Source organism: Giraffa tippelskirchi, chromosome 1 (genome assembly GCF_054371585.1).
Source record: "Giraffa tippelskirchi isolate mGirTip1 chromosome 1, T2T-mGirTip1v1.2.pri, whole genome shotgun sequence".
In the NCBI taxonomy this organism is placed as follows: Eukaryota; Metazoa; Chordata; class Mammalia; order Artiodactyla; family Giraffidae; genus Giraffa; species Giraffa tippelskirchi.
This window is the reverse complement of record NC_137275.1, coordinates 94,104,521-94,125,490: the sequence shown is the minus strand read 5'-3', so window position 1 is coordinate 94,125,490 and position 20,970 is coordinate 94,104,521. Positions and strand designations below refer to the sequence as shown.

At 37.5% G+C, this 20,970-nt stretch overlaps 1 protein-coding gene across 1 annotated transcript; it reads right to left on the bottom strand.

Annotated features, from left to right (window-relative positions):
- Positions 1-1,992: 1,992 nt before the first annotated feature.
- Positions 1,993-20,031, bottom strand: LRIT3 (leucine rich repeat, Ig-like and transmembrane domains 3). The gene is made up of 4 exons (XM_081560622.1): positions 19,916-20,031; positions 16,788-17,260; positions 5,617-5,922; positions 1,993-4,715 (listed from the first exon to the last, which is right to left on the bottom strand). The coding sequence occupies exons 1-4, from the start codon at positions 20,029-20,031 to the stop codon at positions 3,607-3,609; spliced, it is 2,004 nt and encodes a 667-aa protein (XP_081416748.1). The 3' UTR covers positions 1,993-3,606.
- Between the last annotated feature and the right edge of the window lie 939 nt (positions 20,032-20,970).

Genomic DNA, 20,970 nt, shown 5'->3' with positions numbered 1-20,970 from the left:
GCTCAGTGGTAAAGAACCCACCTGCCAGTGCAGGAGACACAGGATCCATCCCTGGGTCAGGAAGATTCCCTGGAGTAGGAAATGCTCAGTTGGTAAAGAATCCACCTGCAATGCAGAAGACCCCAGTTTGATTCCTGGGTCAGGAAGATACCCTGGAGAAGGGAAAGGCTACCCACTCCAGTATTCTGGGGCCTGGAGAATTCCATGAACTGTCCATGGGGTCACAAAGAGTCGGACACGACTGAGTGACTTTCACTTTTCCAGTGTTCTTGTCTGGCAACTTCCATGGACAGAGAAGCCTGGAAGGCCACAGTCCATGCAGTCACAAAAGAGTCAGACCGGACTTAGCACACACATGCATTCATAACTATCAGTTCATTGAATGATTGTAACCAACTGAAGTCATGAATTTTGCTTTTTACATGAACACCCATATTTATGCTAATCAAAACATAAAAATTTACATTTATCCCTGTTAGCTTCAATACACCATCTTATTAAGATACTTTTCAAGATTTGGTTTCTTCACCTGTTATATAAGTGTGTTCACAAACGGCTTCAACAGCATGAAATAGTCTCTAACAGAAAGTCACAGGTCTCTCTCCCTTAACCTATTCAAGGGCCTTAATTACAACATATTTATAATAGATTCCCTGATTTCTACAGTTATCTTAGCTACTCTTTCTTCTTTATATCTTTTACACATACAATTTTAAATCTGAGATTACTAAACAGCCCTTCAACTTTCCTAAGCTTTCTCTCACTTTATTAAAATTATTTCATAATTATTCAGCAGAAGTCTGTGTGTGTGTGTGTGTGTGTGTGTGTGTGTTTAAAATCTCTCTTTGTTAGCCATAATCCCTTTTTGGATTCAAGTCCCTGGGTCAAAAGTTTCTTCTTTGAACTTTTTGCAAAAGTTTACCAAGGCACCTCTCTGACTCTCTTCAGGGTTTGCTTTTCTGGACACTATGAACAATTTGCTTGGTGTTCTCAATATTTTTTATGTCACAGCACATCACTGATGATAGCCTCACATGTGACACACCCTCACCATGTATCCCGAGTTTTACAACTTCAAATATATTTTGTCTGAAAGTGAAATATTGTAATCATATTTAATTACCAGATATATTACTATCTATCATTTATGACTGGTCTTCACAATGCATATATGTCAGTTGTTCAGTTGTATCTGACTGTTTGCGACCCCATGGACTGTAGCCTGCCGGGCTCCTCTGTCCATGGAATTTTCCAGGCAAGAATACTGGAGTGGGTTGCCATGTTCTTCTCCAGAGGATCTTCCCAACCCGGGGATCAAACCCCGGTCTCCTGCATTGCAGGCAGACTCTTTAACATCTGAGCCACCAGCATATAGTGATAGTGAAAAACAGGCTGCTGCTTGTGTGGAATTCCATGCTGCTTGCTATAATATCAGCCTTTCCCTCCCACTCAAGGAAGCACATACTTGTAACAACATAACAGCAATGATATCATCAAGATAACCCTATGTTCAAACGTAAGTACTTTTAGAAACTAGATGATTTACAATTTTCTCTTACTATGAGTAACAAGTTGCTTGTGACTCACCTCATTTGCCAAGTCCAAGTTGAGGATGACAAAGGTGCTTTCTCCTGCCATTCCTATCCCCTCTCCACCACCAATTAGCTTTTCCTTGCTGGGAAAAATTAAGTCCAGGCTGCACTTGATTTTAATTATGAGAGCAGTCAGTAATTCACTTCATCAGGATGATCCAAGTATCCTTTCTTGACAAATAGCCTGCCTTTGTACAATTTGGGTGTCTTTTGGCTCAGTAGTCTGTAACATTCGCCCATAGCTATACTATTTCTAAGGTGGAAGTATTTTGGCAGTCTGTTTATATGAACTTTTTAAATATGGCAATGAAATTCCATGATGTCTTTAGAGTAAAGAAATGCACGTTTTTGCAATCATTAAATTTAAAATAAATCATCTGACATAAGTTGAACACAAAACTGTCTTTAAAACATATTTTTTTTAATCCAAAAAATGTATACTGAATTTAAAACTGTTAGATCATTAGACAATGCACATAGTGATGAAAGCACCAAGGTCAAACAGGTTGGAAAGGACAGGAAAAGAAGATAACAAGGGGAGGTTTGGGAGTTCTGAGCGGGACATCCATCCATGCTAATCTTCTAATACAGATTATGGTGAAACTAGGTTTCTCTTTTTTCTTTTTAATTAAAAGCCATTTGGAATGAGAAGTTTTTCATCCTCTGGCTGCTTATATTATGATTTCCACAATGTGTTACATTAAAGCCTATTTGTTTCTCATGTAAAATATAGTATTTTCTTAGAACTTGCTTCTCAGTATATTTCAGGACTCATGACACACCTTTATAAATCTGTTCTATACTCCAAAATCTTCAATGTAGAGACTATAATATTTAGTAAATATGTTTGAAAAATTTCTTTAGAAGAGCTAAATTTTATTTATCAATTCCCTTTCCTATCTAATCATGTGGGCCACTCCAATCAAATTTCCCTGATGTTTTTAACCTAGAGTTTGACTAAACCAATCCACTGAATTTGCTCTTTCAAAATCCTAAGACATCCTTTTTGGATCTAAAAGAGTTTCAAAGACCATTCCTTTATCCAGGTAATCAAAATATAACATGGCAAAAGACAAACTCTTTAGCCATGGTCCTTTGGCTGCATGAATATTTTCTGACAAAGCAGAAGGAAAAAAAAAAAATGAAGGAAGGAAGGGGAAGGGAGAGAGAGAAGGAAAGAAGGAAGGGGAAAAGAAGAGTAAATATAAAACTATTAAAGAGATTGTTTTAAAATGAGTACATTTTTTTAAAAAGACCCCATACAGTCTGTCAGCAGATGTATTAGAATGCAACAGTTACTGTCTTCTCAAAATGGTCTTACTATTTGCCATGATCCTCTTTTTAACTTATTTTTGCTAGTACCCAGATTTCTAAGGACAAGGGAAATTTTTTTCATAGTTTCAATACGAATATCACTATACTATATTATAATGCATAATGGTACTGAGAGCTGGAGCCCTCCCCGTCCACTGGGTTGCATTTAACCACAGTGAAAGCAAAATTATGTACTATTCCACTCTACCAGGGAATGGCAGCAAACGTGCACAGCAAATGCCATAAAGCACTTTGAACAAGAATGAACATCAAGGCTTAGCTGGTTATACTAATCTTTCTTCACTGCCCCCAAAAGCTATCTTTTTAAAATTCAGAGTTTACTTTTTATGACTGTTTTCACATGAATTTATTTTTAAGAAATAAAGCATTATCCTAAAATATATTATTAACTGACTTAGCACTACCCTAAAAATGATTTCTATGGACATTTTCTACAGAAAAAAAATCAAAATTATTTGTCTTTTCAGTTCAGAAGTCTCATAATTTTTTAAAACACACTTTAAAAGCACTCCATCTGTGATTTTTTTCATAAAGGATGTGAACAGCGTCCAAAAGTCATCCAAACAGAGGGTCAACTATACCCCTAGATCCTTAATTTTGTGAAAGAAATTCTGTGGAGCTCACATGTGCCTGAGCTGTAAAACTTTAGCAATAATACTCCAATCCAGAACTCTCACTTTTAATAGTCAGGAGACTCCACACTTGACCTAGAGCAAAGCGGCAGTTTTTCTGATTCGGCTCTGGGCCTTCGCGTCCACAGTTCCCCTATGCTTTGAGACCTGGGGGACAGCGTCTCAAACTGGATATAAGTCTCTTTTGCCAAATCATCTTCCCAGAGGGAGTCTGGCTTACACTGGAGTTTACAAACTTTGTACAACAGGAAAAAAATCAACGGCAAGACAGCAACGCAGGCAGCGCCACTCACCACCATCAGGAAAGACTCTTGAGAATCTCCTTCTTCTTCAGCTCTGTCAGTAGAAAAGGTGATACACTGGTCTTTCTGGGGAGGCATTCCCTTTGGACAGACACATGCTATATACTGCCAACCAGGCAGCAAGCCGTTTATGGTGACTTGGTTCTTGCTAGAGTTCACATTAAGCAGCAGCAGGTCCTTCTCACCATATTTGGAATAAAACACGGTCACATCCGAGTTCTGGGTGGTGTTAACGGTGTCCCATGTCAAAATCACGCTTTCTTCTGTTTCGCTGACTACCTGGAGGTTTTCTATTGTGGCATTCGTTTCCACCCGCAGCGCTCGACCCAACAGTGCCAACTCTTCTCTTCTACTGGCACTGGCTGGGGGAAGCTTCCTGCCACCCATCTCTGCCTTGGCACTTCTTCTCCCATCTGGGCGGAGTGACTGTCGGCTAGCTATGGTGGTGCTTGTGGATATTCTAGTGCTTGGAGTTGTAGATGAAGAAACAGTGGAGGAGAAGAAAGGAGACAAGGAAAAGGAAGCAGTGGAGGGAGGAGATGAAGTTGAAGTAGGAAGAAAAGTGGAAGAAGAGGAGGAATAAGGCCAGGGAGACAATGATGAACCAGGCAGAGATGTGGGTCGTCTAGATCCTGGCTGGACCTCTTGTTCAGGGTGATCCCCAGTTCTTCTTTCGGAAGTATCTGATGAGATGGTGGCTGTGACAACACCAGCCACTGTCACAGTGACCACAGCTTCTGACATCCCAGCCAAATTTTTGGCCTTACATTTGTAATCCCCAGCATCCATGTAAGAAATGCCCGTCAAGCTTATTATGGACCATCTGACTCCCTCCCCTGGAGATTCCTGAATTACTGGAATAGAGAAAAATGCATACACTGTGAGAAAAAAAGAAAGAAAAGACTCAAGCAACATGCCAACTGAAAAGTAAACAGTTTCTTGTCCTACACGCATAGCTCTCACATAAGCGAAGAGAGAAGTGGCACACGGCAAGTCTCTGAAAGCAGGTGATGGTTCTGTAAATGGTTTATATGGAGATCTAGGACATGCCAGGTGACATGAGATTTGTTTGGGAAATAGTATTTTTAAAATACATGGGGTTGAGAATTAAGAAACTTTGGCCTTAGTAAACTTTTGTCACTAAATAGTACGTGATTCTAGACAAGCTATCAGTTTTTTGACCTCTGTTTCCACATTTTTAAAATAAGGGGATAAGACAAAGTGATCTCAGATATCCCTTCCAATTTTAACCCACTGTGATTCTATAAAATGTTTATCACAAGACATTACTTAAATATTTCTCAAAATATTTTTTTCATTGTAATAAAATGCCAACTATCCACAGTCAGAAGGCATTATGGACCATTTTCTAGCATGCAGGAGTCAGAATTTCTGTTCCTTTCTTTCACAGTATATGTCATTTAGATAACCTGGTAAACCATGAGTTTTTTTAAAAATTTTCCTTTGATGGAGGAAAGTTAAAGACAGAGGCCTATCTGCAACCATCCAGATGCTGTATCATGTTGTTTTCCATCTAAGAAAAAAAAAAATCAGATTGTCGAATTTCATCTATGTGGTTAATCAAACTGAGGAAAATATTAATCAGTAAAGTGTACCTTTCAAATTTTTTCCATTCAACACTCTTAGCAGTATTTTATTAGAAACAGCCAGCCAATCTCAAACCATACAAAAACACAAGATTAAGTTCAGACATTTGTAAACACCTTATTTCAAAGGCCTGAATTAAGAAGATACCTGTATAATTAACTGGCGAGCTATCTGGTCTGGTCCACGTGAGCTGCGGGGTGGGGTAGCCAGTGGCATCACACCGCAGCAGGACATTGCTGCCCAGAGCAGATGTGATCTGGGTAGCTGAGGTCATCACTGATGGCTTCAGACACTGCTCCAGCTCAGCCCGCTGAAACAAAATCCCTGTGAGGCGTTCTGGTTCACTACACACCATCATCGGATCAAGAAGTACTATTGCAGGGTCAGCGACTTTTGACAATGACATTATTTTGGAAATGTGACAGTCACAGAACCATGGGTTGTCCTGCAGACCTAGACCAGAAGGGAGGAAAAGGTTGATAAAGTTTTTTCTGATGACATCCATCTACTCACAGCCTCATGGGATGGCATTTCTGCACTCAGGCCCTAAAAACATAAGTACTTTGAGGGGTCAGAGTCACCTCTCTGACAGTTTTATCCTGCACTCCAGCCACCAAATTCAATGTGTCCTGTCAGTTCAGATCATCCATGATCATGTATCTGTGCGTGCGTACTCAGTTGTGTCCGCTTCTGTGACCCCACAGACTTGTAGCCCGCCAGGCTTCTCTGTCCATTGGACTTTCCTGGCAAGAATACTGGAGTGGGTTGCCATTTCCTTCTCCAGGGGATCTTCCCAACCCAGGGGTCAAACCCGGGTTTCCTGCATTTCAGGCAGACTCTTTACCATTGAGCCACCTGGGAACCCTTTAATGACCATAGCTAATAGTTATTGAACATTTATTATATACTAGGCTCTGTTCTAAGCACTTACCTGTTATTATTTGATTTAACCCCTACAGTTCTATGAAAAGAATATTATTTCCCCCACTTTAAAGATGAAGAAGCTGAGACACAGAGAAACCAAATAACTTGACCAAGGTCATGTAGCTGATTAGTGTCAGAGTCAAAATCTGAATCTAAGTATCACAGAATGTCATAAATACGGTGACAGATTTCTAGAGTGCCAGAAAGTATTTATATTATTATAAATATTATTATAGGGGGTGCTGAGAGGCACCTAACTCAGCCTGCAATACGTCAATATTTTGTGTGACTTTGAGGTAGTACAATTTCTGTGTAACAAAAGCATAGAGTGAGACATAGGCAAAGTTAGGTGACAAGATTGGAAAAAAGTGGTAGAACATGGCTTGGCATGAATGTCGCATGTAGTGGCCATGGAGGTACACTGCTCAAATCCCCCTTCAAGAGAGAATCAGCAGCAGGAAATACAGTTAGCTGACAGCCTCCAGTTGCAAGTGCCTTCAGGATCGGCCTTGGCTTTCAGAACTGTTAGCCAAAGTATTGGACCCTTCAAAGAGGCTGTCAGTGAAAGCTTAAAGAAAAGTGAGAAAAATATTATTGGAAAGTAGAGAAAAGGGCACATCCTTGTTATGAAGTAGCAGAAAGTTTAGCAACACTATCACTGGTGTTTAACATAGAAAGTAGAAAATGTACTCAATGAAATGAATGTTCTAGCTAAGGACATTTCCACATGGTGTTGAAACTGCTGCCTGGTGTCTTCTTGCTGCTCATAGTAAAATATAAAGGAGAGACAACAGCTAAAGGAAGAATCGTTAAATGTAAAGGAGCTAAACCCAATAAAACTGCTTCTTACACCACCCTCTCCAAAATTCTCAAATTAAGAAAGGGTCTCAGAGCAAAAGTCAAATTCAGGTGGGTGGTTCTATATAATTAGTTGCTAGGATCCCAGAAAGATCTAAGATGGTGCCTTCAGAGCATTCAGTCAGACAGAAATATCCTTAAGGATCTTAAGGGTGATGTCCCATGCCAGCCTTACAAACAAAGCCCAAGGTTAGAAAAGATTTATCTCAAAGAGATTTGTGGTTGTGGAGTGGATTTGTATTGATTTTTAAGAAGAAAAAACAGAACCGCAAGTTTAAAAAAAGTCTAACCATGGTGGAAGACTTAACTATTCATTCATAAATTCCAGATTTCTATCTATGCCTATTTTTATTATAACAGCACTTTGTGAGTAGTTCATATTGCTCTGCCAGTGTTGGTAAAGCTTGCTATTTCTACTATCTTCTATATTAGAAATTTCTTTTTTTTCATGGGTGAATTACCTTAACCTTCTTCTCACATTTAGTCCCATGAATCTATAATCAGTTCTCTAATACTGATTTAAATTTTACTCAACTTGCCAATAAATATCAAATTCATTCTGTCATATAATATAACATGTGTAGAATACTCATACTTTCAAAAGACTTTGACTTGGTATGCCAGATTTTTTTCTTTATAAAATAATAACAAAAATAGACTTGTAGTTGTCAAGGAGGGGCGTGGAGGAGGGGAGGAAAAGACTGGGAGTTTGGGATTAGCAGATGCAAACTATTGCATATAGGATGGATAGAGAACAAGGTACTACTGCACAGCACAGGAAACTACATTCAATATCCTGTGATAAACCATATGAAAAAGAATAGACACATGTATAACTGAGTCACTTCACTATACAGCAGAAATTAAACTCATTGTAAGTCAATTATACTTTAATAAAAGTTAAAATTAAAATAATAATAACACAAAACAGCAGTTATTGGTTGCTTCCTATGTGACAAATACTGCACTTACCAAAAATTGTAAAAGGTCTACATTTTACCCTGCTTTAGGGTGGCCTGGTAGCTCAGCTAGTAAAGAATCCGCCTGCAATGCAGGAGACCTCAGTTTGATTCCTGGGTTGGGAAAATTCACTGGAGAAGGGATAGGCTACCCACTCCAGTATTCTTGAGCTTCCCTGGTGGCTCAGCTGGTAAAGAATCTGCCTGTAATGCAGGAGACCTGGGTTCGATCCCTGGGTCGGGAAAATCCCCTGGAGAAGGGTATGGCTACCCACTCCAGTATTCTGGCATGGAGAATTCCATGGACTGTATAGTCCATGGGCTCACAAAGAGTTGGACATGACTGAGCAACTTTCACTTTCACTATCCTGATCTTAAAGCTCTCATTCTTAACAACTGTATATATGTTTTATATTGACCTCAGGAAGCTAGTATGATTCTTCCAATTTCATACCAGAAGACATTAAGGCACAAAGAAATTACTGCCTTGACATTTTAAGTAGCTTCGAGTCCCAAGTCCTAGGTGTTTGAGCCTCCTAGTCTAATGCTTCTTCCACCATAACTCACTTATCTCTTTGCCGCCTAAAAGCATCTAGAGTATGGGTGGCAGCTGTAAGTGCTGTCATCTACAAATAATTAGTGTTAAAACAGCAATGACTGCAGCATAACTGTCTACATAGGGAAAGATCAAGAGCTATAAAATTAAGAGTTTCATTTATACTTTGAAACTGTTAAAAAAAAAAAAGTGTCAACGGTAAAACAAAATTCTTTAAAAATTAATCCAAAAGATTACATCTAAAAGCAATGTGTTTATTTTTAAATCCCTCAAAAATAAAATATTTATTCATGCTACAAACATCTAAAGTTAAGGGTACAACTTTTAAAGCCTTAATAATAACAGTAATCTAGAGCTGAACACATTCAAGAGTTTTTTTCTTCTGGGGACAAAGATACAAGAACTCTCTGAAAGTTAAACTATTACTTGTACTGCATTCCTTGGCAAAGCACCAACCACAACCAGCAATTTGCGTTAATTTTAAACTACTCTTGGATAGGGGTAAATGAACTTTGCCTTGTCCTTTTTCTCAAAGGACAATGTTTTTTGTGTATCACAGTAGTTGGATATGCTATCCTTTATGAAAAGGAAGCAATACATTTCAGTACAAAAGTTATTCTGTAGACTATTAGCTCTTGAAGGCAAAACCATGCCTTGTGGAGGCAATTTTACTTAACAATTCAAAACGTAAAGTAAAGCCTTTTTAACAAATGGTGCTAGAACTACTGGACATCTATTTGGGAACAAATAGACCTTAACCCCTACCTCACACTATACTCAAAAACTATTTTGAGCTGGGTCATAGTCATAAGCGTAAAAGCTAAGAATATAAAGCTAAAAACTGAATATAAAAGTTAAAACTACAAAGAAAGACTTCTCTGTGACTTGTGAAAGTGAAAGTGAAGTTGCTCACTCGTATCCGACTCTTTCAGACCCCATGGACTGTACCTGCCAGGCTCCTCCATCCATGGGATTTTCCAGGCAAGATTACTGCAGTGGGTTGCCATTTCCTTCTCCAGGGGATCTTCCCAACCCAGGGATCGAACCTGGGTCTCCCGCATTGCAGGCAGACTCTTTACTGTCTGAGCCACAGGGGGGCTTCCTGTGACCTGTAGGTATGCAAATATTTCTTAGATGGTACACAGAAATCACTAACAATAAAAGGAAAAACTGATAAATCAGATGTCATCAAAATTTTAAACTTTCTTACAAAAGACATTATGAAGAAAATTAAAAAAAAAAGACATCATGAAGAAAATTAATGACAAGTCACAGACTTGAGAAAATATTCATAATACGTATAATTAATGAAGACTTATACTCAGTAATAAAAAGATGAACATTAAAAATTATAAATATACAAATGTTCAATAAGTAAATGATAATGTCAATACTATTACTCATCAGGGAAATGCAAACTAAAATGACAATGTAATACCACTCCCCTGACATAACCACTCCCAAGAATAACGAAAATAATAAAGACTGACAACGTCAAGTGCTACTGATGATGTGGAACAAACAGACCGTGCTAATGGAAGTGTAGAACAGTACAACCTCTGGAAAACTGGCAGTTTCTTTCTTAAAAAGTTATATATCTAGCCATCCTATGACTTAACAATTTCAATCCTAGGAATTTATCCAAGAGAAATGAGAACATAGCCACAAAAACTTTGCACAAAAGTGTTAATAGCAGCTTAATTCATAATAAAGCTAAAAACTGGAAACAGCCATCTGTCCAACAACAGGACAAAAGATGAATAACTGGTACACTTTTACAACTGAATAGACTGAGCAATAAGAAACTACCAACATGTGCAATGACATGGTTGAATATTAATAAAATACATAATGTTGACTGAAAGAAGCCAAGCACAAGAGTACCTCAAATGAAATTATAGAATAGGCAAACTTAACTTATGGTCATAGAAATAAAAGTAGTAGGTCTCTGGGGTGGAGGAAGACTGATGAGAAAGGGCACAGGGAAACTTTCTAGGGTGATGAAAATACTCTGTATCTTGATGAAGGTGTGTGTTTTGTGCAGGTATAGGTTTACCATCATTTGCTAAATTGTAAACTTAAGATTCATGGTATGCATATGATATCTCAATTCCTCAAATTAAAAAATAGTTTAAGGAGTTCCCTGATTGCCTAGTGGTTAGGATTCCTGGCTTCCACTGCCATGGCCTGGGCTCAATCGCTGGTCAGGGAACTGAGATCCCGTAAGCCATATGGTGCAGCCAAAAAATTTTTTTTTTAATAAAAATTTTTTTAAAGTTTAAAAAATAAAAGTGATGTCTCTGGAGATGGACTGTGAAGTTGAAACTTGACTCTGCCTCTTTACCAGCTGGAAAAAGAAGGTGATGACAATTACAGACCCACCTCATGGGGTTGTCCTAGAGGCTGAGATACTGCCAGGCAGTCCTCAGATGAATGTCTGGCAAAGGGTAAGCCTTAATCATATGGATTTATCTCCTCTGTGCCTAGGAAAGAGCAGGTAAGCCAATAGAGAGTCAGAAGTATTTGTCGAACTAAATTAATGCCATTTTACAGAATTCTGTGGGAATACTCAGGGCCATCACTGCCCTTTGGCAAACTCCATTCTGATTTTTTGTTGTTTAGTTGCTAAATCATGTCTGACTCTTATGACTGCATAGATTGTATCCCACCAGACTCCTCTGTCCATGGGGTTTCCCAGGCAAAAACACTGGAGTGGGTTGCCATGTCCTTCTCCAGGGGATTTTCCTGACCCAGGGATCAAAACCATCTCCTGCATTGGCAGGCAGATTCTTTACTCCTGAGCCACCAAGGAAGCCATTCTGAAGAGAAGAGTCCTTTATAACTAAGCAACTTTGGGTTCCAGTAAGGACACAAAAAAGCAATTTATACTCTTCTACTACAGAGTTTTTCCTCCAAGATAAACAGTGTTAGGCCTTACAGACTTTGCCTATGTAAATATTTCCTTATTCTTGAGAAAGAGGTCATGGAAATTTACCTGTACTGCAAATCAATCTAGTTTCATAGTTAATTTAAATGCTTATTTGCAGGACACTACTTCACATTTTTATAACTACATTAAAGGACAATTTTATTAGGTTGATATTTTTATTCACACAGAAGAGAAATGGAGTAATTGAAAAGCCTCTCCCTAAATTCTTTTTTATTAAATAAATACTTGATTTAAATAGATCAGTAAAATAATATATATGAGGAAAATAACTCTGGTATTACTACATACTTTGCATTACAAAGCAGTGGGGAAGAGCATGGGTTCTACAACCAAATGGTTTGTATTCAAACCCTACCTCCATCACTATGGCATAAATGAATCCGGGCAAGTGTTTAAACTGTGCCTCATCTCTTCATCTATAAAATAGGGATGAAACAGTACTTATCATGGGGTTGATGTGAGACTAGAAGAAGTTATATCCATAAACTATAAGAACTAGGCTTGACCTAGCATCCATCGGTATTAGCTACTATTTTATTATAAATAGAACCTGTTAACAACAATAAACATAGGGCAATAAACATGAAATGAAAAGAGAATGTATCCCACTATAATAATACAAAAGTAAATTCTACAGGGCACCTGGAAAGATATAATTGCTACAGTTAAGCACTTGAGTTCTAAAAAATCTAGAGCTGGTTCTCACTACCATATTTTAACACTGAAATTGGAAGACTTAGGTATATTATAGTTAAACTAACAAAAAAGTCAAACTAGAGAGGTCCTTCTTTGTAAAATATTCATATCTCAACTGTTATGGACTGTTGTTGACCTAAAATCATAGCCTCAGAAACCGTCCAGTTTACATTCTAAAGGACTGTCACATAAATTGCATTCACATTACATTTCTATTAGCAAGATGGAGTAAATCCTGTTATCTCCATTTTCCAGATGTGAAAACTGAGTTTTCTGTGTGTGATGCACACACATGAATTAGTCTGCTTTTCAGGGGGTAGTACTTCTTTCCTCATTTTGTTACGCAGCAGTCATGACTTTGCTTTGGTGAGCTGCCACACGTGGCTGGACATGTTTCAAAATATCTTTTGTTGCTTAAATGGCACCCCACTCCTGTACTCTTGCCTGGAAAATCCCATGGATGGAGGAGCCTGGTAGGCCGCAGTCCATGGGGTCGCTAAGAGTCGGACACGACTGAGCGACTTCACTTTCACTTTTCACTTTCATGCATTGGAGAAGGAAATGGCAACCCACTCCAGTTTTCTTGCCTGGAGAATCCCAGGGACGGGGGAGCCTGGTGGGCTGCCGTCTATGGGGTCGCACAGAGTTGGACACGACTGAGGTGACTTAGCAGTAGCATTATGATTATAAAAAGTAATGCATGGTCATCGCAGAACATTTTGAAAATACAGAAAAGCAGAAAGACGTCAAAGAGAACAGTTAATCAACTTTTAGTCTTTTTCTTTGCAAATTGTAAAATACTCATGATCATGCATTATGTAAAATTACATAAATTTAATGTTATACTAAAAGTTTCTTGTGTAAGTTTTTAAATAATCTGAACTGTTCCTTAATAAAATGTTAGCAAACCAAACCCCAGAATATAGTAAAAGGATCATATATCATAATCAAGTGGGATTTATTCCAAGGATGCAAGGATGGCTTAACATCCACAATTTAATCAGTGTAATATATCATTTAACAAATTGAAGGATAAACACATGATCATCTCAATAGATACAGAAAAAGCATCTGATAAAATTTAACACCCATTTATGATTTAAAAAAAAACACTCTCAACAAAATGGGTATAGAGGGCAGGTACCTCAACATAGTAAAAGCCATATATGACAAACTCATAGTTAACATCATACTTAAGGATGGAATGCTGAAAGCTTTTCCACTAAGATCAGAAACAAGATAAGGATGCTTAGTCTCACCACTTTTATTCAACACTATATTGGAAGTTCTAGCCAAAAAATTTAGGCAAAGAAAGAAACGGCACTTGTATCTAAAAAGGAAGAATTAAAACTGTCACTATTTGCAGAAGACGTGAAACTATATATAGAAAACACTAAAAAACCACCAAAAAAAGAACTATGAATTCAATAAACTCACATGATACTAAATCAATATACAGAAATATCTGGCATTTCTATACACTTAACAACAAGCGATCACAAAGAAAAATTAAGAAAACAATCCCATTTATAATTGCAACAAAAGAATAAAATACCTGGAAATAAATTTAACTAAGAAGATGAAAGATCTGTACACAAAAAACTGTAAGATGCTAATGAAAGAAATTGAGGATGATGAAAATAAATGGAATGATATACTATGCTCATAGATTGAAAGAATTAATATTTTTAAAATAACTGTATTACCCAAAGTGATCTATATATTCAATGCTCTCTAATCAAAATTCCAATGGCATAGTTCACAGAACTACAACAAATAATTCTAAAATTTGTATCAGACCACAGAGGATCCCAAATAGCCAGAACAATCTTGAGAAAGGAAAAAGCTGGAGATACTATGGTTCCTGACTTCAAATTATACTACAAAGCTGTAAAAATCAGAGTATAGTACTAGCACAAAAACAGGCACACAGATCAGTGGAATAGAACTGAGAGCCTAGAACAAATCCACACATGTGTGGACAATTTACAACAAAGGAATAAAGAACATGAAAAGGAGAAAAGGCAGTCTCTTCAATAGGTTGTATGGGGAAAGCTGGACAGCCACATGTAAAAGAATGAAAGTAGACCACTATCTTACACTATACACAAAAATTAACCCAAAATGGATTAAAGATTTGAATGTAAGACTTCAAACCATAAAATTTCCAGAAGAAAATATAGGTGATAACCTCACTGACTTTGGTCTAAGTGATGTTTTGTGGATCTGACTCCAAAGGCAAGGAAAGCAAAAAGGAAAATATTAATGTTATATAAAATTATTTCTTCATATTAATATTAGGAACTAATCATTAGAGAGCTATTAATAGCCATTTAGTCATTTGATTTTATTTTCTAGTCTGTATCTCCATTGGGTAATTTTATCAGAATCAGGAATTGCATTCAAAGAAACTTTTAAAAATACATAGCAAAATAAAATTCCAATGTTATGGAATTTTAAGTTATGAAAATTTCTAGCCATTAGTGTTACTCATAAGAATCAAATTAGTCACTAGAATAAAGTAATTAAGTACTACACTATGGTTTTGCATGGCTCCTATCACAGTATATATATTAATATTTAAGGCCTCCACAACTATTGCTAAATTAAACTAATTTTTTTTCTCTAACCCACCCTAAAATGCTTCCCTTCTTATATAAACAAAAATGTCTAAAGGATAGATAGTGGTCAAAACATGAAATAGCTGTGCAAGAAAAATTTTGTGACTTTTTCTCTATCTGGTTCTTATGGAGAAAATATTTTTAGTTTCATAAGCACTAAAATGCATATACATTTCAACAAAAGTAATGCTAAAGCCATTTAAGTGCTGTCACAGTATTTCTTTTTTTTTCCAGTTAAAACACTTTTTATTGAAATGTAGTTGAGATACAATATATGTTATAGGTGTACGATATAGTGATTCAAATTTTTTAAAGGTTATACTCCATTTACAATTATAAAATACATAGTACTTTCCTTTCTATAAAAAAATATCAAATTTATCTTTCACTTATACTTTATTTCAGAAAGTATTTAGCAAGTGATATTGGTCAGCAGAAATTTCTGGCACAATTTCTTAGCATCCAGTTGCTTCTCACTCCAAAGTCTTATAAGTCATTTCACTGACGGAACACTCAAAATTTCTTCCGTCTTTCTGAAAATTACAACTTCTTCTACAGCCATGATAAACATATCTTGTGCAATTCAAAAAAGCCTTATGGGATGAGCAAAACTTTAGCAAATCAAATTGCTTTGTCAAAGCTTCAGGTCTGTGTCTCATACAAAAGTAGAAAAAGGCCTCACTGCCCACAGATATTGTTGAGAAGGGTCTCAGTTTACTGACTTCAATCGGGCAGTCACATTTACTGGCCTTCACCAGAGCACTGTGCAAAGCACTGTAGGAAGACAAATAAAAAGAAGAGAAGGGCTTGCTAGAAGGAGCTTACGTGTTAAGAATCCAAGATAAATATCCATAGAATCTAAACAAATTCAGGATCAAAATACACAAGATTATTCACAGCTAAACTAAGAGATCAAACCCATTGGGTCAGTAAAATAACTGGTGTTTAGACTAGGTTGTTTATTTGTTTTTTAATTAAGAATATATGGAGGCTATAGGGCTTTCCTGGTGGCTCAGATGGTAAAGAATCTGCCTGCAATGCAGGAGACCTGGGTTTGATCCCTGGGTTGGGAAGATCCCCTGGGAAGGGAATGGATACTCACTCAGTATTCTTGCCTGAAGAAGCCCATGGACAAAGCAGCCTGGTGGGCTACAGTCCATGGGGTCACAACAAGTTGGACACAACTGAGCAACTCACATACATACACACACATCTGGAAGCTATACTTCCTAACCAACTAAACCACTGCTACTTAATAAAGATGCAGATGCCCTTCCCTCACTCCTGAAGACCCTGATAAAGGGCTGAAAAGAGACCAGAGCAAAACGTCAGTTGTGGCAGAGTATGGAGCACTGATGTGCTCATGAGAATCAGAGTGGGTTGATAGATTTTGTCATTCTTCTCCAGGTTCTCTAAGAGCAGCATTTATCTCTCAGTTTATGAGGCAAATTTCCTTCCCTCCCATCACACGCACACACAAACACCTGCTGCCCTCGTTCCACAAACATGGATGCATTCATGCTCATACACGTACACATGTGGTGTGCACGTATACAGACACAAAAAGAATCATTATACCTTACACAGGGCAGACTGGTACACTGACCTTGGTCAAACGATAAAGTACTATTCCATCAAAAGTGCAAGTACAGAGTAAAACACCATATTCAATAGATGCGAAAATACTGGACAACTGAAGAAGGTACACAGAGCAAACTGTCTGGACCTGAAAAGCCCAGAGGCTGTGAGCTTACCGAGAATAATTCTTCTTGGTGGAAGGTCCAGGCTTCTGGATGATGCTGTCACTAAGTGGGACCAGCTTTCCAGGAAATCTGGTGGCAATGTGGTTAATTTGTTGCTTGATAAATCCAAGTAGGCAAGGTTCTTCAGGTACCTGACCGCCTCATTTGGCACATTGGTTATTCTGTTATTGTGCAAATCCAGGGTCCTCAGACGGGGCATGTCCCTCAGAGATGTCCAAGGGAAAGCAGTCAAAGAATTTCCATCCAAGCGCAATTCATGCAGATGGTTTAGGTTGTAAAAGCTGCTGATGTCAAGGCTGGCCACAGAATTGTAAGTCAGCCAGAGGTACTGGAGCTCCACCAGGTAGTAGAAGGCCTCGGCGGGGATCCTACGGACAACAGTCTTTTCTATGCGAAGCTTCACAGTGTCCACGGGAAAGTTTGTAGGTACCTCATTCATATCAAGGTCATTACATAGCACTACCCTAGTGTCACAAAGCAATGGAAGGAAATCTGTTTTCTGAGGCTCATTTGAAAAAAGTAATACTTATTTGAAATATGCATTGAATTTTTCGTTCCCTACTGTTTTGCACAAAGTATCCATTCAGCCTAGCTGAATGCTCATTAATAATTTGTCATTCTCATCACCTTCTTCTAGGTTGAACCATATGAAATGGTCATTGTTGCAGGTTAAAAACCATCAAGTATCATTAATTTCATGTGACTCAACCTGAGCTTTTTATGTGTCAGGCATGTGCAATATACATCACATTCCACCCCTTTTTAATCATCACAACAGGCCAATGAACTGATATTAGGGAATAGATAGGTACCAGCTCTAGAGTCAGTCTGGTCTTGGTTTGACTCTAAGCTCTATCATCTTTGTGGCCACGGAAAGTCACTTCTCCAGTCTCAACTCATTTTCCCACATGGTACTCTTATGGTGATTAATTGAAATGGATGGAAAAATTTACACCCTCTTGGCACTCAGTAGGTGTTTGCTATTATTATCATCAATCTCATTTTTAGATAAAGTAACTGAGGCCCATCAACATTAGGTAACTTCCCAGAGTCACAGAGCTAGTGATTACACAACCACCTTTCAAAACCACATCTGTCCAGCTCCCAAGTGCACACTCTAAACTTCTTTAGGAAATGCTCCATTTTAAAAGAATCCCCTATTGAAGTTATAAATTGGTCCTTATGAAGAGGAGCACAAGAGAAAGGAAGAAAGAAAGGAGGGAAGGGAGGAAAGAAATGGCAAGTGTTCATATTGGATGACTAAAATTAAGCTCTGTTTTAACAATGTGGCCAATGCATTGCTTTCAGCCTAAGAAATAAACCAATTAACCGCAAGTTGTTTTTTTTTTTTTTTTACCACTCATAATTTAGGTTACCTTGAGCAAATGACATCATGATCTTGTTTGTGGCATGTAGAAAAACAGGCATAGGAAAACAAGCCTGTCCATGTGGGGGTGTAAAGTATGAAAAATCAGAAAATTTAGATTCATTTAAACCTGAAAAAAAAGACCTATTTATCTCCCATTATATATTCATCTCCACCAGATTGCTATAAATGATTAATATAAAACATCAACTGAATTATGATACATTACACATGCAGTAAATAGTAACAATAAAATGGCCATTCAGTAAAACACATCACATTAAATCAGTGAATTTTTAAAGCCAGGCCATGATGTAAAGAGAAGGAAGCAGCATAAGCAATGTGCTGGTTGCCTCATCTCCTCTCTTTAGGAGAAGCGCCTATACATCATTGGAATTCTCTAGGCATACCTCTTCATCTCCATTCTGAATCACAGATTTCAGTGTACTTTATACCAGAATGATCCAGCTTCTCATTAAGTCAGCATTCCAGTGCATTGTATTGGAGAAAGCCTCACTTGGAAGCTAAAAGACCTAGTCTCTTTGTCAGCCAGTCACTGCAATAATTCAACACTGTGACCTCAGAAAAGCCATTTCGTTTCTATATGATTTATTCATTTAAAAAATGACAGTGGTCAAACTAGATTATTTCTGGAGTTCTTGTCAGACATAACATGCTATGATTTTTATAAAATGCATCAATAATGGGGCCACCATGAAGAACCATGAAGAAGGACTGTTTTCTGAAAGGTCTGATCTGAGTCATTAACTGCAGTATATCTTTTGCCAAGCAGGTCTTAAATTGTTACATTCTTCTCACTGTCTTTAACCACCTTGAGTGAATATCTCAAACAGATACCAGGAGTTAGTAAATTTTATACAATAACATGAAAAATTATACAAAAATATGTGTTAGTTATTATTTATTTGTATAAATTTGTAAGACATAAATTGAGTGATTCTTTTAACAAATTACTTTGAGGCTCACTGTTCACTTCAACTGAGTCACACAAAAAATCAGATTTTGTTATTAAAAATTCTCTCAAAAAAAAGTTTACTATGTTTACCCAATAAGAGTTCTTTTTTGTATTTAACTTCTATCTGAAAGGACTCATGCATATTATAAATAAACACTTGTTCTCACTTCACAAGCATATATTGAAGAAACACAGAGGTTAAGTAACTTCTGCAAGGTCCCACAGTGTCCAACACAAAAGGCTGACCCATTTCTTTCAAACTCTAACATCTTAAAATGAAAAATTCTGATTATGAACATCTCTAATTTCACTCATGTGATCGTCCTTTCTACTTTCTAAGGTCTATTCAGTTGGCATAAATAATCCTCAAAATGAAAGGGAAAACCCTGGAAGCAAATGATCTGGGCATGTCACACAACTTCTGATCAGCCCTGCCCCCTTCTGCTTTCTATAATCAGGTTGAACTGTCCACACAAATTTCAGTGCTTTGACCTCCTGCAAGGTTCATTGTGTGAATACAACTGCAATGAATATTTCAGTAACACAATGTGTTTGAGAGTCTCAAATAATTTGAGGGGCTTTGAAAGAGTTAAACTGCTCGAAGTGAAAACAATGGAGTAGGCAACCAGGATTAACACAATTACGTTAAAGCTTATCTAAATTAAGCCTCCTCTCTGATTTCTGAGCAGAGTCAATCGCTTTCAAAATAAGGCCACCTGGTTTGAGCCCTTTTCCTCGGAATCATTAGAACACTGAGTAGCAAGGAGAGAAGCATACCTTGATCCCAGGCCATCATCTCTGCCGTGATAATCACAGGTGCACTGTGAAGGACATGAACAGCTCACTCTCTCCAAAAAGCTAAGCGCAATGCACAGACTTACAAAGAGATGCATGGCTCCTTTTAGAGGTTATTTGGACAAAAGATAAAAACCAAATCCTAAGCATTCAGAAACTGGTGCGCCGGGAATACAAACGGCCATTTAGTAACAGCAGATTACACAGGATTAGCTGAGATCTGTAGTTACTTAACCTTCAAGTGTAGCTTGCAGGGGATCAATCCACCTAGACTTTGAAACTGGTTTCAGCAAAGTAACACATTCTAAGAGAAGTAAAAATCAAACACGTGTCAAGAAAATTTCAATAGTTTCTCATATCTAAATTTGCCAGGAAATGCCTATCAAATCCCTTTTCCTTAGATGTATTGCTACTATACCTTGAAGAAACACATAATGTTCAAAATACTTCAGTGTCTTATCAGATGTTAGAAAATACTGTAGATTACTTGCATGTTAAACATGATAAATTTTACTTTTTGCTTTCTACCAGCATGCATAATATTCCGTTTTATAAAATTTAGCTTTAAAGATAGAAGTACATGACATAAAATTGATTTAATCAATATTGCCACGTTCTGCTTAGCCCCCAAAACAAACTAGAGTGTTTTGGGCAAAATGCTTGAATTCACCACTGTCGCAGCAGCACTGAGACTCTGGTAAGAGAGCATCCTGCGATGCTCCCAGGTCCTCACTGTGCAGTGCAGGCTCATGACCAACACATTTATTTTTCAGTGAAGGTGATTATCTTTGTTCTGGAACATATTTTACTCCAAGCTAACTTCCCAAGTTATGAGCAATCAAACCTTATCTGAAGCTCACTTCTCCTGTCTGCTAGCATATATTAGGTTCTGTCCAAAAATTAGAATTAAATACTTAAAAAACTACTTCCATACACATAACATGGAATGGAATGGTCAGTCAAGGGTTTAGGTAATAACTATATAAGGCACTTAACTTTCTTTTGACATGGTTCTATTCATCTTTAAATCAAAAAAA

Excerpts from the sequence above, each read along its gene's own strand:
- LRIT3 (XM_081560622.1), bottom strand. The coding sequence starts at position 20,031 with ATGCATCTCTTTGTAAGTCTGTGCATTGCGCTTAGCTTTTTGGAGAGA. Across the intron at positions 17,261-19,915 it reads GATGATGGCCTGGGATCAAG|GGTAGTGCTATGTAATGACC; the intron begins GTATGCTTCTCT and ends TTGTGACACTAG. Across the intron at positions 4,716-5,616 it reads CTCGCCAGTTAATTATACAG|TAATTCAGGAATCTCCAGGG; the intron begins GTATCTTCTTAA and ends TCTCTATTCCAG.